This window comes from Scardinius erythrophthalmus, assembly GCF_964197995.2.
Source record: "Scardinius erythrophthalmus genome assembly, chromosome: 9".
Classification (NCBI taxonomy): domain Eukaryota; kingdom Metazoa; phylum Chordata; class Actinopteri; order Cypriniformes; family Leuciscidae; genus Scardinius; species Scardinius erythrophthalmus.
In genome coordinates, this window is record NC_138229.1 from 12,853,070 (window position 1) to 12,872,123 (window position 19,054).

General features: G+C 37.4%; 1 protein-coding gene across 1 annotated transcript; it reads left to right on the plus strand.

Moving 5' to 3' along the window:
- Nucleotides 1–689: 689 nt before the first annotated feature.
- prmt5 (protein arginine methyltransferase 5) lies at nt 690–17,114 on the plus strand. The gene is made up of 16 exons (XM_081374446.1): nt 690–1,049; nt 6,996–7,114; nt 8,688–8,773; nt 9,116–9,250; nt 10,279–10,391; nt 10,593–10,642; nt 10,740–10,903; nt 10,976–11,137; nt 11,243–11,320; nt 12,201–12,259; nt 12,373–12,495; nt 13,052–13,227; nt 13,307–13,510; nt 13,627–13,737; nt 15,298–15,362; nt 16,405–17,114. Exons 1-16 carry the CDS (start codon nt 952–954, stop codon nt 16,555–16,557), a joined length of 1,896 nt encoding a protein of 631 aa, XP_081230572.1. The 5' UTR covers nt 690–951; the 3' UTR covers nt 16,558–17,114.
- Nucleotides 17,115–19,054: the final 1,940 nt, after the last annotated feature.

The window sequence follows — 19,054 nt, forward strand, 5'->3', positions numbered from 1 at the left end:
TCATCAGTGAGGCACAACACTGAAGCGACTCTTCAAACATAATCATAAAAGTGCTGAGATGAGCTCAGTCTTATTCACACACATACAAAAGCTCAAATGCAAATCTCACAAAATTTTCTTAAAAAGGTTTACGAGGAGTAGACTTAAACCAAGTGGATTATAACAACACTGAGTTCAAATGAAATGACTTTTGTGTATAGTATGGCAATCAGATTTAATAATAAATATTTCATCTAGTGAAGTGGATTCTGGTTTTATAATCTAGTTTGTTATCTGATATTTTCTTCTGATTTTGTTTTTGCTAATAGTTCTGAATGACCGATAACTTAAAAATGTAGGCCTAGCCAGTTTGTCTGTTGGCGAATAACAAAGTGAATTTCACATCCCCTGTGGTAAGTGGTAAGTGATGTGAATATCTAATTTAATATTATGTTTTGGAGAGTTACTAAACTTAAGGCAATAGTAAAGCCCTCAAATAGGCCTATTCTTTTATCTGTAAAATTCCAGTGCAAAATCCATTTGGGATACGACGGGTTTAATCTGGAAAGTGTTCAATTCAATTAAAATAACGCGTCGTTGCCGTGGTTATATCCTCAGTTTATAATGATAATCCTGTTGTATTAAAAACAAGCTGATTATTACATAAACGACGCAATCCCTTAAAACTAATTAAACATTATCTCAAAATTACTGGAGCAAATTCAAGTTCGCCTCTTTCTAGTCTGCTGCATCACGTCTGTCTGTCTGCCTCGTAGCCTGACCTCGTTCTGATTCTAAAGTCTCGCGAGAGTCGTATGAGAAAGAGAAACTGCGGTTCAGACCATCACCATTTTGGATCCACCGCCGCATGGTTTTTCAGTGTGCCGGCACACTTGTTTTGAGCCAACATGACTTCAGTTTCTCCATAGTCCTCTATCAGTTTAATTTTCCCTCCCATCCAGTCTCCTAACGATGGCGTCCGGCAGTGCAGGTAGCAGGGTCTCCTGCGGGAGAGATTTGAGTTGTGTTCCCGAAGTGGCGGATACCCTCGCCGCGGTCGCCAAATTAGGGTAAGCAAGGGGAGCTTTCGGACCAGTAACTAAGAAAACATATTTCAGAATTGAACCTATATGAAGTGAAGTGTGTTCAGTTGAAGTTCACTCGGCTAGGTCCCTGCACGTGATGCACATGAGCATTTGCTAGCTTAGCGGCTTCCAGATCTGCCTATATTGCACACACGAGTCTGCGCATCATGTTTGCCAGTAACGTAAGGCTTTCTTTTGAAACCTTTATGGATATCTCTAGAATAAGTATTAAAAATTAAATAAGTTCGCCTTATTATTTAATAGATGTTTTTGAATGGACTTATTCAATCGTGTTGATGTAACGTTCGTTTTCCAGCGCAATTGTGGCAGAAGTATTATTGAATGCTGCTTCAGTTCATTTGTTATTTAAAGTGGAGGTGATTGTATATGGAGGACCAGGAGTGCTAAAATGAAGAATCAATTTAATAATTCAAACATAAAAATGTATAAAAATATTCCACTTTTAAATGGACAAATTAATTGACATTTTTTTAAGTTGTTTATTTGATTCGTGTTTTTAAGCGTAGATTAATAAAACAATAAAATGTAATTTTAAATGCACATGTTAAATCGCTTTTATTTAAAGCATTTGGCAAACCTTTTCTCTCTATTTCCAAGATGCTTTTCTTTGTCGTTTTGCCAAATGCTTTTATTTATCCGATTGTCAGTCGAGTTAAAAAAATGCCATTGGACAGTAACGTTACACACGTGGGAGCAACCAATCAACTTTCAATTTGAAGCGCTAAACCGTCTCTTCCACTTGTAAATATTGGTGCGTTCAAGTCATCTCGTGATCCTAATTAGGAATTGAACGCACTTGAACACCCCCACAATGTCGTAAATACCAGTGGGAAGCCCCGATCTGTACGAGTTGGGGGCGTGTCAGTGAGAAACAGGGCGGAATCAATGGATGCAACGTCTGTAGTTGACGGTAAATTTTAATTGCGAGAAAAGTGATAGTAAAATATATATCACAATACTTACAGGTATTTAGCAGTGACATTGTAAGGCTTTTTCATTTATAACAAAGTAAGCTTTCTGCACAAAATATGATATCATTGTAATATAACAATTAATAAGTATATAATGATACATTGGCTTCATAAGTTAATTAAAAACATAAAAAGAAAAACACACCTGATGCGCATTCGTTTTTCTTCATTTTCTATAAGCAGGAGTTAACAAACCTTGCTGTATTTTCGTGTAATCCATTAAAAGAAGGTATACTGCCATCTTGCTCCGACGAAACTGACTTGAACGCACCTCACGTCGTAAACACGACTTCCCACCTCGTACGTACGAACTTCCCAGGAGGACTTGAACGCACCATGTAACACGCACTGTCTGTCATTGGACAGTTAGAGAAACTATACGTCATTACAGCGGGAGTTTGAAGACGGGTTCGAGCGACGCAAAATGTCCGGTGAATCTGAACGTGTTTGGAGAGGGATTGTGGATGATTTGTTAGCTTTAGCTGATTTCTGCGAAATAAATTGTCCTCTCAATTATCATTTTGTATATAGAAGAGTTTCACAGTTGAGGGAAGATGTTGCAAATGCAGCGATAATTGTGGTTGTACAAAAAATGGAAGGATTTGGGTCATGTTTGATGAGGTGTCGTTAAGGACAGTCCGATGAAAACTTGCACATGATGGTAAGGTATGTAAAAGAAAATGTGGTGTCAATGTTTCCAGAAAGAATAGCCTCCCATGCCTTGAACGGCCTGCACGCGTTAACTACAGCGGTCAATCGCATGACTGACTTTATAGTATTATATATAGAGCATGTAGAAACATTAGGCTGGATATTTACTACAGTTAAGTTGGTTACGTGAAGGGGGGAAACTCTCGAATGTATGCGAGTGCTTTAAAGGGCAGTGAAGTCGGAATTTGTTAAAATATTATAATACAATTGTATTATGTAAAACTTTTGTGTGATACCTTACTATGATTAAAACATGCATTGTTTTTAGGAAACGTGACTTGAACACCTCCATTACGATGAGGAGTTGGATAGAATATTGGTGGAAATACACCACAGATACCCCAATGCTGGCTACAAGATGATCTTGGGACACATAAGATCCAGGCAACTGCGTATATAAAGTAGGAAATGTAGCAAATATTAACATTTTAATCATCTAATGTCTCATCCAGGTTTGAAATTAACAGATTTAAGGACGTCTTAGAAAGGCCCGACGCCGACGTTACAGTGTACCAGCTCCCAACAGTGTGTGGAACATTGATGGAAATCATAAACTTATTCGGTTGGTGTTAAGCCTTTCTTTGGTAAAGTTAAAGGTGCTCTAAGCCAGTGGTTCTCAAACCTGTCCTGGAGGACCCCCAACACTGCATGTTTCTTTGTCTCCCTAATCAAACACACCTGATTCAACTCATCAGCTCTATCACATGTGATAATTGAGAACCACTGCTCTAAGCGATGTCATGCGTTTTTTAAGCCGAAACATTTTTTGTCACATACAGCAAACATCTCCTCATCATCCTAGCTGCCTGTCCCCTGAACACACTGTAAAAAAAACACAGTCTCTGCAGACACCCCAGGCTCCACAAACGACAACAAAAACAAACTTGGCTAACCCACACCACAAAATATAACAAACTGTTCCAGCCAATAACCAACAAGCAATATTTGGGCGTGGGGTTTGGGGGGTTAGTGCACGGATGAGGAGGAGGGAGGGTCGAGCTAGCCTCCGTTTTGTTTGACAATACTTTAAACGACAACAAGAAGTGACATCACCCAACATCACTTATGCCTGGCTCACACTACAGGAGTTTTAGGCTGATTTATGCCCGATTTACCCCTCCCAAGAATCGGAGAAAAAAATCTTGTTGATGACCTCGATCGGTTCCGATGTTCGGCGCAGATTATCTGGTAATGTGAGGCGTTCACCGATCGAATCTTGCACCTCCCGATCTGCTCTCACACAAATCGGGCTCGCCCCGATCATATCAAACATGTTTGATATTTAAGATTTTAAATCGGGATGAGCAAGACTGTGATTACGTCAGTGCTGTCAAAATAGCCTAGAAACAAGTAGGGCTGTCGTGCTGAAGGAATTTCCCTTGAGGTAATTTTGAGTGACTCAACTCGATATGCGTTTTTATCTCCATTTATTTATTGCTAAATTTATTATTTATTTATTGCTAAATAAATAAGTGTTACGCTGTGGTCAGCAGGCACAAAGATGAGTACATGTTCAGTAATGAAACCGAAACTAAAAAGCGTGTTAAAACGAATTGGGTTAAAATGAAGATACAATGTCAAAATAAGAGTCGGGTCCACATAATATAAACACAACATAAACCTGACAATGAGCTTGTTAGACCATTGTTATATAACAGTTAATTCCTTGAATCTCACTTTACGAGAGGCTTTCTGCTGATATTTCACCAGTTGGCATTGAAAGTCTACGCATTCTAGACAGGCTGTCACTCAGTCATTCAACTGTTCATTCAACGGAAATGTAAAAATGCGGATGCATTCACAGATAGATTAGATAATATTTAATTTAAACTTTGAGCATGAGCTTTATGCTTATCCCATATGTTTCCATGCTTTTCCACTTCAGATCTGCTGCATGAGATCACGTGAGGCGCTTCCTCTGGCACGATAATCTTAATAACATTTTGTAGTGTGTGGTGCACCGCGATTTTCAAATCTTGTAGTGTGAGCATGTTTAAGATTTGAGGGAAGAAAATCTGCAAAGATTCTCCTAAAGTGTGTGCTGCAACCAGATTTCAAAATCGGTTAGGATTTTAAAATTCCTGTAGTGTGAGCCAGGCTTTAGAGCAGCTTTAATGGATAATAATGTCTAGGGTCACACAGAATCTACACTTACAGACCTAAATATAATCCTTTACACATGTTTACAAAATAAAATTCCCATCAGTCACAAAGTTTTATTTCTGAAATATTTTGTTTTGTTTTATGTTTTCAGCTACCAATTATGGTGTAATAGTCTTATATTCTGATAGATCTGAAAGAATACACCATTTTCCATGCCTGGTTCTTTCCCAAATCTGCAAAAAAAACATACAAAAAAGTCTGCATTTTTGATCTTGCCCTACTTGTTGACCACTACTTTTGTAGACATGTGTAAAGGATTATATTTAGGTCTGTAAGTGCAGATTCTGTGTGACCCTAGACATTAGCAACATTATGCATTAACTTTACCAAAGAAATGCTTGACACCAACCGAATAAGTTTATTATTACCATCAATGTTCCACACACTGTTGGGAGCTGGTACACTGTAACGTCGGCATTGGGCCGTCCTAAGACGTCCTTAAATTTGTTCATTTCAAACCTGGATGAGACATTAGATGATTAAAATGTTAATATTTGCTACATTTCCTACTTTGTATATGCAGTTGCCTGGATCTTATCTGTCCCAAGATCATCTTGTAGCCAGCATTGGGGTATCTGTGGTGTAATATTCTATCCAACTCCTCATTCGTAATGGAGGTGTTCAAGTCCCGTTTCCTAAAAACAATGCATGTTTTAATCATAGTAAGGTATCACACAAAAGTTTTACATAATACAATTGTATTATAATATTTTAACAAATTCTGACTTCACTGCCCTTTAAAGCACTCGCATACATTCGAGAGTTTCCCCCCTTCACATAACCAACTTAACTGTAGTAAATATCCAGCCTAATGTTTCTACATGCTCTATATATAATACTATAAAATCAGTCATGCGATTGACCGCTGTAGTTAACGCGTGCAGGCCGTTCAAGGCACGGGAAGCTAGCCTATTCTTTCTGGAAACATTGACACAACATTTTCTAATACATACCTTAAACCATCATGTGCAAGTTTTCGTCGGACTGTCCTTAGCGACACACCGATACATCTTGCCGTCTCTTCTGCTGGTAACATTACATCCAACGACTGGTGTTGTTCAAGAACGCTTGGAAGTACAATAGCGTGACGGCTACAACAGTCCGAGGGACTCAGTCGTTGAATGACACTCTGTGCCTCATCAAACATAACCCAAATCCTTCCATTTTTTTGTACAACCACAATTATCCGCTGCATTTGCAACGTCTTCCCTCAACAGTGAAACTCTTCTATATACAAAATGATAATTGAGAGGACAATTTATTTCGCAGAAATCAGCTAAAGCTAACAAATCATCCACAATCCCTCTCCAAACACGTTCAGATTCAACGGACATTTTTGCGTCGCTCGAACCCGTCTTCAAAAAGAGTAGGAGAGTTTAACCCCGGCATCCTGGACAAATTTGCTTGTTGGCCTCTGTCCATCATGGCCTCCTAATCATCCCCGTATACACTGATTGGCTTCATCACTCTGTCTCCTCTCCACGAGTAAGCTGGTGTGTGGTGGGCATTCTGGCGCATTATGACTGCCGTCACATCATCCGTGGTGGTTGAGGAGATTCCCCCCCTTCTAAGTAAAGTGCTTTGAGTGCTGAGAAATGCGCTATATAAATGTAACATTATTATTATTATTATTAAACCACTTATTAAATTTTTTTTTCTAATTTTAATATCTGGATTATTACATAAAATGGCTTTGTGGGGGGAAAGGTGAATAGAGATGCATGCATTATATTAAAAGGTCTGACCTCATCAACTGATGGGATTATGAGTCTGATGGGGAGAGGTTGGAATGACTGATGATCATTTAACAGCTGAATAACACCAATGATTTATCCCTCTATTTATAAACTCTGTTTTTTTTTTGTGTGATGCCAAACAAGCTTTGTGTTTCGGAATTGAAAATATATACTTCGATTCCTAAGCAAAGATCCATAAAGTCCAAAACAACATTTGAAGACCTCTCCCCATTGAAGACTTTTGCCATTAACTTTAAACATAAAATGCAGCCAATATCTGTTTTCTTTGTGTACCTGTTTGTCTAAATACATGTCATTCTGTCCTATAGCTTTGATTTCCTGTGCATGCCGTTGTTCCACCCGCGGTTCCGTCGGGAGTTTGAACTGGACCCTGCTAAGTCACGACCCGGAGCCCAAACTCGTTCTGACCTGCTGTTATGTGGCAGAGGTGAGATATAAAGAAACTATTGCATGAGTGAATATTTACATGCATTTTTTTTAGAAACTTTCTTAAAGTGGTCATGTCATAACTTAGAAATTTTCTTGATATGAAAGATGGATATCCATGTACACATATATCAATTATGTATATCATAGATATCAATCAATGAAAACATATTGTAACTTTCAGAACTCAAAAACATCTGCATTTTTTTTTATGTCAGATAGAAGAAATCACTTACATGTGGCCGCCCACGTTTACACATCAATGATGACTAGTCTGTATTCTGAAACTTGCCCCGTGACAGTAAGATAATTTGGAGGGACTTTTATAGATATTAATCCTGACACCAGATGAATTAATGATAACAGTAAAATGCGGTCAAGTGTCACTTGCCCAATCGGGCCAGTGTTGCATCACAAAAGTTTGTCATTTGCGTGTTAAGCCTTGCCAATTTTAATATTCAAGTGCAAGAAGACACGTAAGAGAACTCAATTCCATAGTGTGAGTAGTTTTGTGTGCGCGCACATCCGAAGCACATGCCCAAAAAAGCCACTTCTCAGACAGCGTCCGAATGCTGAATTGAGCTCTTTCACGTCGTCTTGCCGGTCTCAGCGAGTATCCTAGTAAAAGGAGTCTGTTATAGTTTAAATGAATCTGAACAGTTGAGAAATAAAACGCATGTGTAACAGTATATTGGATCCATGCAGCTCTTAAAGTGACAGCAGCCCAATAAACCTCCTGCTGTCTTTGTTTAAAAAAAAAAACACTCGCTGCTCTTAACCTAATAACTTTTGTAACTTTAATAAGAATTAATCTATATATAATGTATACAGTGAAGACTATTCTGTGCTATTTTACATTTGATTATTTTTCCCTACCTGAAAATTACTGTTAGACTTAACTGAAAACATGAAAAACAGTGTTTATTTTATTTGTTTGTTTGTTGTATTTGTGCTATTGCTTGTAATTTGATTATTTGTCCTTATTTTATTACTGACAGTTTACTTTAACAGTATTTGAAATTTATATGAGTTAAGGCTTGTAGTTTTTGGTGTCACACAACCTTATAAGACTATGGGTCAAAAACAATGAAGACAATAACTGGCCTTTTTAATTTATGTATTACTTTTTTGTGGTGGAGCCAGTGAACATTTTGTCAGGACAAGTATTTTTTTGGGCTTAGTGTTGTGCCCTGGCGGTTAAGTCACATTTCACATTCAAAGAGAGACTTAAAAGTGATCTATTCTTTTTTAAGGGTCAAAAAGAGGTTGGAAAACAGTCGTGAAACCTAAATCATGATTATTTTTGCCACAAAAACCTTAACTAGCTTTTAAGCGAACCTCAGGGGACAAAATAATAGGAATAATGATTGTGTGATAAGACCCCTTTAATGTCAGTTTCTCATTAAGTTCCTTTTTAAGAAATTAAAGCTTGAATAACTAACATGTTCTACATTTATCCATGATACTCTTGTGTAATTACATTTACAGAGTTACATGTACTTAGACATTGACTAAATCTTTGTATTAATAAGATTTTTAAGAATATAATAAGAATAACATTCTTTCTTCATTAGATTGGAACACACTTATCGTGGGAAAGCTGTCCTCCTGGATTGAGACAGACTCAGAGTTGACCACAGAGCGCAGGAATTCAGAAGCAGTATGTTCACACTGTCTTCTGTTTATTATTATTTTGTAATTATCTATGTGTTTGAGGTCCTTACATATTATTTTTTTATTTAAACATTCCTTATCTAATCTGAATTCATTAGGCGGATATTAGTTTGCTGTAACCTACTGTTGTCACAAATTACGTGTACAATATCTTGACCTGATTGGGCTCCTTCAAACAGACTGCAGTATTATTGTAGATGTAATCAAGAGTCGGATGCAAACGAGGACCATTTATTGGAGATCTGCCCAACAGAGAGGAAGCTAAGCAGATTTGTTGATTATTTTGATGTGATCTCTCCTTCTAATGTCTTTTGTGCCCTTGCTGCAGGCAGTGGTACAGGAGCTCAATTTCTGTGCTTATCTCGGGCTGCCAGCTTTCATGATCCCCCTAAGGGGTCCGCACTATGCCAACCTGGCTCGAATCCTGCTCAACCACATCCACACAGGACATCACTCTTGCATGGTAATGGCAGTCTGTAGCATAGAATGAAAACAAATATGCTCCTAAACACACCATTATTCTTTTATGTATACACCCTTGGCCTATGATTTACACACAATCTTCGTTCTGGCTGCTTCCCTTTTTTTCACTGATGGAAATTTAATTAGTGGTGTGAATAGACTAATTATCATTTTTGCATGCTGCCCATCTGTTATTTAAAATAATACCATATGCATTATCCATAAAGGTCAAGGGATAAGATCCTTTTGCAATGCTTAAAGAGGCTGTCAGATTAACACATTCATGTGCTTAATTGTATAAAAAAATTAAATGTTAAGATCTTAAAGTGCCGTCTAAATCCAAATAATTGCTTTTATAAGTCCAAAATCGGCTGTTTGTAATTTGAAACAGTCTAAGCGCAGTGCTCATGGACACTGAAAAAACATTAAGATGTAATTGCCAGAAATTGTCATCATGTGTAGACCAACAAAATTAAGGCATTCGGTTTCAAATAAATGCTGTTTATTTGAACGTCCTATTCATAGATGAATCCTGAAAAGTCTATCACTGTTTCCACAAAACTATAAAGCAGCACAACTGTTTTCAAAATTGATGATAATAATAAATGTCAAATCAGCATATTAGAATGATTTTTGAAGGATCATATCAATTATAAATATTAATATGTGATTTAATTCTGCATATCATACCATTTTTAATTAATTGACTGCATTAGTTGTTTATGATTTGTAATGATAGTCTAAATGCCATTAATTCCACACCTCATGTACATTCAGGCGACATTTTCCTGTCGTGCTTGCTTATTAGAAAGTAAGTTATTAGAAACATTTGTTCAAAATATGAAGACAACCTCTGTTCCAATAAGGACACAGTATCAACTCAATTATAATGCTAAGCCTCTTGTGATGCATCAGTGTGCAAGCAGAAACAAATCCATTGGGTTTTTCTCAGTTGGTTGCTCTTTTATTGCTTGTAATGCTGCTTTCTTAGTTGATTAGGAATAAATTGGTTTGTTTTTAATTACATAGTTTTGGATACGAGTTCCACTGTTGGCTACTGAGGACACGCGTGAAGATCTCATTGAGAACGAGCCGTCTAAACCAATAGACGATGGCAGCAATGATGAGAAGACCTGGGGATGGTGAGACAGCTAAAACAAAGCCATTTGTTCAATTAAAAGTAGATATTAAATAAGTTATCTAATGAAACATCCCATCGAGGATGACTGTGACAGTCTCTCCTAGTCTATATTTGGGTCTGCTGTGTAATTAAATCACTCGGTTGCATGAAGTACAAAGCAATCTTCGGCCTCTGTTCATTTCATTTCCCGTTTCCTCTTCAGGTGGCACTCATTCAGAACACTCTGTGACTATAACAAGAGGATTTGCCTCGGTAAAAGCATAAAAGCTCAAATGTCCAGTGCTTATAATTGTCTATTAAAAATGAAGCTGTGAATGCAAACAATCAGTTTTTTTTCTTCTGTGTGAAGCAATTGAGATCGGAGAAGACCTGCCATCTGACACGGTGGTCGACAAGTGGCTTGGAGAGCCGATCAAAGCAGCCATTCTCCCCACCAGCATATTTTTAACCAATAAAAAAGGATTTCCGGTCCTTTCAAAAGCCCACCAGCGAGTTCTTTTCCGCCTCTTCAAGGTAAATTTTACCAATATTATGTCACATTCATTAGATTCAGTGCGGTTATCTAACTATCTAAGGTCTCCTCAGCTGGAGGCTCAGTTTATTTTCACAGGGGCGAACCGCCACAGTGAGAAAGATTTGCGCTCGTATCTGCAGTATCTAGAGTACCTCAACCAAAACCGTCCAGCACCTAATGCCTACGAGCTCTTCGCCAAAGGCTATGAAGATTACCTACAGTCACCACTGCAGGTGCGTCTGCCAAAGCGTAAACCTTTTGCCTTGTGCGTTTTTTTAGCACAATATTGATTCTTTTGGTTTCGATTATACTAATGTGATGCCTAATTGTTTTATCAGCCTTTAATGGACAATTTGGAATCACAGACGTATGAAGTTTTTGAAAAGGATCCGATCAAATATTCTCAGTACCAACAGGTGAGTTAAAAGGACTTGCTAATAGAAAGCAGAATCTTATCATCAGTTGATCACCAGTTAGTCCTTTTCATTAGAGCTATTTGTTGCATCATTAGATCTTACATTAAATTATCAATAAAATGGGCAAAAAAAATCCCATGGACTTGCATTGAAGGAGGGAACTCAGCCATACATGATCATCACAATATAATAGTGTTGAGGAGGAATATTTTTATTTGGGGTTGTAAGGAAACACCCGAGCAACTACATAGAAATGTTAAGAACATTCAGAGCACCTTAGCAATTACATACACTACCGTTCACTAGTTTGGGGGGGCAGTATTCTATTTTTAAGAAGCTAACTTTTATTCAGCAAGGAGTCAAGGACACAATAAAATCTTCAAAAGTAGCAGTTAAGACTTTTGCATTGTTACAAAAGAAATTCTATTTTAAAAAAATCATCAAAGAATCCTGTAAAAAAATGTATCTCAGTTTCTACAAAATGAACCACTGTTTGTAGCACGGATAATAAGAAATGTTTCTTGAGCTCCAAATCATATTAGCATATTAGAATGATTTCTGAAGGATCATGTGACACTCAAGACTGGAGTAATGAAGCTGAAAATTCAGTTCTGCAATCACAGGAATAAATTACAATTTATAATATATTAAAATAGAAAAAGGTTATTTTAAATTGTAATAATGTTTGATCAAATAAAAGCAGTTTTGGTGAGCAAGATCTTTTCCTTCAGAAACAAAATCTTGACCTTAATGACCTTAAACTTGTGAACAGTTGTGAACCAGCACCCTTGGAAAGGCACCACTTGAGAAAACAAAAATGTAGCGTGAACTGTTGTTACTACCACTGTTGTTAATTGTGGTGAATTATCTTTTCCGACAGGCTGTATATAGATGTCTGCTAGACAGAGTTCCTGAAGAGCAGATGGAAACCAATGTACAGTAAGTGACTTCACACAGTACCAGGTGTCCCTTTGTCAGTTCTTAATTAACTAAAATTGCAGAGATATGATGTTTGCTTGGCAGACTATGTCAGCGCTGAGTTTTCTTTTCAGGATTTTGATGGTACTAGGTGCAGGTCGTGGTCCACTGGTAAACGCCTCACTTCGTGCTGCAAACCAGGCTAAGAGGAAGTTGCGCGTATATGCTGTTGAGAAGAACCCTAATGCTGTAGTCACGTAAGTAACTTAACACTGAAGTGTGACACTTCTTCCTTTCTCCCTTTCCTTTAACAATAAAATACTAGAATTACAGATTTTTTTTTTATGTTTTTGAAAGAAATCTCACCAAGGCTGTATGTATTTGATCAAAAGTACAATAAAAACAAATATTTTGAAGTATGATTACAATTTAAAAGCTGCTTTCTATTTTAACATTATTTCAAAATGATTATTTTCCTGTGAAGCTACATTTTCAGCTGCCATTACTCCAGTCTTCAGTGTCACATGATCTCAAATTATATGTATTTAACTATTTACTTTCAGATTGCTTCTCTTTCTTGAATTCATTAACCTTTGTAGAATAAGCAAATTTGATGTTTGCTTTAAAGGGGAAGGGTTTTTTTTTTTTTTTTTTTTTTTTTTTTTTTGCAAAATTAAAAATTGTAGAAGTTGTACAGAAATTAGACACTTCAACTTCAACCGAGTATGCAGTCAAAGATAAAATAACGGGATTTCAAATGCAATAATTTACATGGAAATCAGCAGAGCTTTGTTTTCCCCTTCACTTTCTCAGGCTGGAGAACTGGAAATTTGAGGAGTGGGGTGATCAAGTGACTGTTGTGTCATGTGACATGAGGGAATGGACGGCTCCAGAGAAAGCGGATATCATTGTGAGCGAGCTTTTAGGGTCATTCGGGGACAATGAGCTTTCACCCGAGTGCCTTGATGGAGCACAGCACTTCCTCAAAGGTTTGGGATGATATCAATTTTGTCTTTGTTTTAATTCGCCCTATTTTACATCTCTTGATCAGCTTTTTTTTTCTCCTAGATGGTGGCGTAAGCATTCCCTGCTCCTACACGTCTTTCCTGGCTCCGTTGTCCTCATCTAAACTATATAATGAAGTCAGAGGCTGTCGGGAACGGGACAAAGACCCAGAGTGTCATTTTGAGACACCGTATGTTGTCAGACTACACAACTTCCACCAACTTGCAGACCCCAAGCCTTGCTTCACCTTTGTACACCCCACCACAGGTATGAGATCATGCAGAGACAGAGATATAGATGACAAGACGACCAACCTCTAGTTTCTTTTTTTTTTTTTAACACTTTCTATTGAGCCTTTAACTCTTGGTTTATACCCTGCACAGATATGAATAATAACCGGTATCAATGTCTACGATTCTCCGTGGGATGTAATTCAGTGCTTCACGGCTTTGCTGGATACTTCGAGGCCACTCTCTACAAAGATGTCACACTCAGTAAGTCTCATGTAGTAGCAGTGTTTGTGGTGCACACTGGGTCAGTTTAAAGGTCCCATTGCATGAAAATTTCACTTTGAGGTTTTTTAACCTTAATATGAGTTTCCCTAGCCTGCCTATGGTCCCCCAGTGGCTAGACGTTGGGTCTAAACCAAACATGGGTGTAAACCAAGCCCTGGGTATTTTTGAGAAAATGAAAGCTCAGACAGGCGAATCTAGAAATCTTCCCCTTATGTCGTCATAAGGGGAAAGGTTACCTCCCCTTTCTCTTCTTTGCCTGCAAAGAGAATTTGGCCCGCCCATGAGAAAATGAGCTGCGCAAGCGCGATATTGTTTTTTCCTCGAGAGACATCATAGCTTGCAAACGAGCGAAGCATGGCAGTTGCTCAGTGTTTTTTTAGCTCCTTCATCCGAACCTCTGAAGAACCAGTGGTTATGTGAATTTCTGATGTGGTGGTGTTCAAGTTCAGACAGATAATCTTTCTCTCAAAGTCGTTCAATACTGTTTATGCATCAGTAAATCAAGCCAGTGACTAAATGATCAACTTCACGTCATTTCTCTTAGTAGGATGAAAATAATCTTGCTTAAACTGTGATTAATATATATACAGAAAGCGATCAAAGAACAATCCCTTTCCAATCGCCCAAGCTGTCAATCACACAGCGTGAGTTTATCTGGACACTTGCCAAAACTCGTTATGAAATCAATGACGCTGTTATACTGCACAACGAAGCTCTTACTGTACTTACCTCATGTTTGCATTGGTAAAATCATTAGTGAGTGCAGAAACTGCGTTGCAATGATAAGATCTTCATTCACGCGATCAACAGGCTGTCATCTGCTCAATCACTGCAAAAAAAAACTTCTCACGATTCGTTAATCCCGATAGCTGTGATAGTAAAAACGTATAATAGCTGTAATAGTAAAAGTTTTTGAGAGAGTTCCACATGTAATTCTAGATATTTCATATGCAAGCATGTCAGCCAATCACAGCAGTGGGCGTTTACACTGAAGTCTCACAGCAGACACGCCCCTTCAAGCAGAGTGTTCAAATCAGAGGCTAAAATCAGTCTAGGAAATATGCCTTTTATTTCTAAATTATAACAACTTTTGATCTAAAAAACACTAAAATTATAAGGGCACCCCAGGAAACACTCTAAAATAATAAAATAATCCATGCTAAGGGACCTTTAAAGGCCCATTTCACAATGTAAGGCTTGCGTTGTTCATTCACACTTGCTGCATGACCGGACTATTCATATTTAAACAAAAGGTAACTTCTGGGTTACCACATTGAGTATTTTAATGGCCACAAATTGGCATGGTTATTGGGAGACGGCAATTAAGAGTCATTGCCTTATTAACTTGATCGCCATTAAAATCTAATTTACATGAGGGTGGATCACATTTACATCCAAATGGTTATTAATCTACACAGAATGCATCAAACTGTAGCTATAAAGTCTTTAAATTGTCTGTATCAAGTCAGATTTACTGAACAAAAGTGCTGTTAGTGTGGTACTTTCAACATCTTAATATCTCTTTCTTCATCTTTGCAGGTATAAAACCTGAAACACACTCTCCTGGGATGTTCTCTTGGTTCCCCATCCTGTTCCCTTTGAAAGTAAGTGCAAGACAGTAGACCTTTTTTCTACACTTTGTTTTTTGTTTTGTTTTTTACTAAATGAAATGCAAGCATACATTACTGTTCAAATCTTTGGGGTTCAGTAAGATTTTTGTAGAAAGAAATTAATACTTTTATTTAGCAAGGAAGTATTAAAATGATCTAAAACTGACAGTAAAGACATTTACAATGTTATGCACCGTTTATGCTTTTGAACTTTCTATTCATCAAAGCATGCCTATTCATCATTTCCATTCGTCGCTATGTGTTTTGGGATGCTTTCTCTTAAAAGTATGCATGCCATGCTACCTTAATTTTTCATTTTCATTTTTCACATAGCTTCATCTTAGCAGTTAGTTTATCTTTATAATTGACATTTATCTAAGGGGCTGTTTACACCTGGCCACTTCATGTGTTTTCTGTGATTGGATAGCTATCCGATCGTGAAAAGACCAGGTGTAAAAGCCCTTCGAAACGCATTCGAGACGGATTTGAATCCGATCGCTCAAACCATTTCAGGAGGTGGTCTGGGCCACATTCCAGATGCATCTGGTTGTTGAAACCACATATGTAAAAAAAAAATTCTCCCAAAAATGCTAAAAAATAAACATGTGAGAGCGTGTTATAGGCTATATGTCGTGTTATAGCCAGATATGACGACGATTGGATTGAAGATAGGATTTATTTCCGTTTTGCAAAAACACATTTATGTGACCATTTATGAAAACACATGAAGTGGCCAGGTGTAAACAGCCCCTTTCTGTACAGTTACACTGTTACTGTATTATTAATGCTGCTCCGTTTCATCTCAGTCATCCATTGCTATCTAAACCATCACACAATGTATGCATTTTCTTGTAATACCATTTGATAAAAAAGTGCGTCACGGACATAAATACAGTTAGAACTTTCGGTTTGGAGCCAGTAAAGCACTGTCAAAGCGTGGCAGTTTATCAGCTCCACAGTTAATGCGCTAAAGCGTACATTCACGTTGGGAATGTAATCCTAACACCTATTTCTTTCCCCCTCTCTCCCTGTGCAGCAGCCGATCCCGCTGTCCTGCGGTGATAATGTGAGCGTGAGGTTCTGGAGGTGTAACAATGGAAAGAAAGTCTGGTATGAATGGGCTGTGACCGAGCCTACATGCTCCGCCATTCACAACCCCGCCGGGCGCTCTTACACCATCGGCCTGTAGCAAGACTCCCACACTGACATCTACTCGCACATGGGGTTACACTGACTTATTGTTAGGTTTTTTTGTTTATCAACTTTTTGATTTTCAGTCAAGTGGCAGGTTTAAATATCTTGTTTCAAGGGCCCAACTACACTCACGGAGATCGTTCTACATGACAGCGATGTATCTTTGGTCATTTCTGTAATGTTTATAATGATGGAAATTAAAACTGCACTTACGAGGTATCCTTTAAAGCAAAGTGCGATTGTCATGGTGCTCTTTCTTAGTTCAAACACCAGAATTTAAGAGTATTTGGCACTTAACAAAAACATCTGTTCGGTTTTGAAGACTATTATTTTCTAGAGCTGATTATGTGAGTCAGGCAGTCTATTTTGACATTTGTACATCAGCCATATTTCCCTATTGCCCACCAATGCCCCATGGTTAGAACAATCATAGTATGATGTCCCCAGTCAGGCCATGTTAGGAAACCTATTCCATACTTTTATACTGTTTTTTTTTTTCCCTGATAACATCTTGCAACATGAATAATAATAAATAAAAATTACACAAAATGATGTGATGATCTTTCCCTTTGTTATGATTGTCCCGCCTCAAACTCAAGCCATTGGTTGAGCCCCCAAGTTCTTTTTGTATGCTTTTGTAGAGTTATGGTTACAAACTCTTTCTCCACCCCCCTACACTTCTATATTTTTGAGTATTATTTCTTTTCCCCACCCAAAAAAGTGAGAAAATAAAGTTGGATGAATTTGCTTATCAATTTTTAATTGTTAATCATTTAAAATCAAAATAATTTTTAATCATAATTGATATACCGTACTTATGATAAAAAGATTGACTTTTTGTCATAATTATTTCATGCTCCATATGCATAATGTTTTAAATGCTTACATTTAGTTGTTTTTTTTTTTATTTTATTTTTTATTTAATGTCATAAGAATCTTAAACGGTATAAGAAAAGTCTTTTTCAAGGGGTCTTAAATATGAGGACAGAAAAAAACAGGAATTGTGACAGGAAAGGCATCCAGTGTAAAACCTATGCCAAATCCAAATGTGGACACAGCATGAACGGGAATGCACCAGAGAAGAAAGTCTTTAAAAAGGTTATAAAAAGCTTTACATTTGATGTAAAGCTAAAAAAATCTGCAGATACCCTGGATAATCGTGTAGTGAAAATCTGAGATCGTGAAGCCAGTGTTGTGTTGTGCTGGTCGGGATGCTCAAACAGACCCCAACATTTTTATATGAACATTTTACTGCTGAATAAAGAACAACATTTATGTAATTGTCATAAGTAAAGAAGTCACTGTAGCTGTTGAAATGTATTTAAGAGAGGGAATTATTTTAGCTGAACAATTATAGGCAAGGAAAACCATCAGCTCTGGTTTGGTTTTGTTTACTCATGAACACTCATTAAGAGAGCACAGATTGTGAACGACGGAGATTTCTGCCAAGACATCTGAACCTATTTGCTAGCATCACAGGGAATATTCACAAATAGCTGTTCAATCACTATTGATCACTTATTGGTAAGCAACTTTGAAAGACACTTCAGGAGACGTTCTCTGTATCTAGTTCAATTTTGAATCCATTTTGTTTCTTTTACCTTTTTTCAGCTATTCAGAAACTCTAATTTCTTTGGAATTTAATTTTACAAGCCATTGCATCATTGTTATGGTTATCGTAAATGATTCTTGGCTGCTGCTTCGGCTACTTAAACATCTTTGGGAGTTTCTTTCCCGCCACTGATGCCTTTGGCTGACTAACTGGGTGTTTGTAAGACATTTTCACTTGTAAATCGGCTTTGGAAGAGTATGCGTTGTGAAAAGCACTATAAAAATATATTAAAATGTAACTATGGGAAAAGATATTGGTTTGCATGGCTGACTGAGAAGCTTTGTTCTCTGGCCAGAGAGCTCATTTTGTCACACGGCCCTTAGCAAACATAATTCTGGCACTATATAGCGCTGAAAAAATTCTGCCCTCAATATTTCTGGTGGTTGCTGCGTATATTTACATATCAATGTTCAGATCATCTAATTCTAATTATTATTTCATACACCAAATGCCAAACAAACAACCCTACACACACTATTTTCTCAAATGATGTCAGATAGAAATCAAAATGTATCAAAGCCTTACAAATAGTATATAAAAAAAATAAAACGTACCTTTCTCTATATTTGAAAGCCTATATCTGACACAAGGGGGGGGGGGGATCAAATTCCATATCATTTATAACTTTGTCCTCACCAACAGGTTTTAATCTTTTATTGTCTTGATAATAATAGTGATTATGGGTCAAGAGGTCAAACATTCAAATCCTGTTTGTTTATCTGATTCTGATTATGACCCAGATTAATTTGTTTGGTTGGGCCATTAGAATACGGATATTGTAATTCCAATGGGCTACTGAATAATAATAAAAAAATCTCTTTGTAGTTGCATAATATTTCCTCTGTTACACTAAACCTGAGCACTGTAGGTGGGTTTATCA

Coding starts and splice junctions, on each gene's coding strand:
- prmt5 (XM_081374446.1), top strand. CDS start 952: ATGGCGTCCGGCAGTGCAGGTAGCAGGGTCTCCTGCGGGAGAGATTTG. Junction 1,050..6,995: donor GCCGCGGTCGCCAAATTAGG/GTAAGCAAGGGG, acceptor TCTGTCCTATAG/CTTTGATTTCCTGTGCATGC. Junction 15,363..16,404: donor CCATCCTGTTCCCTTTGAAA/GTAAGTGCAAGA, acceptor CTCCCTGTGCAG/CAGCCGATCCCGCTGTCCTG.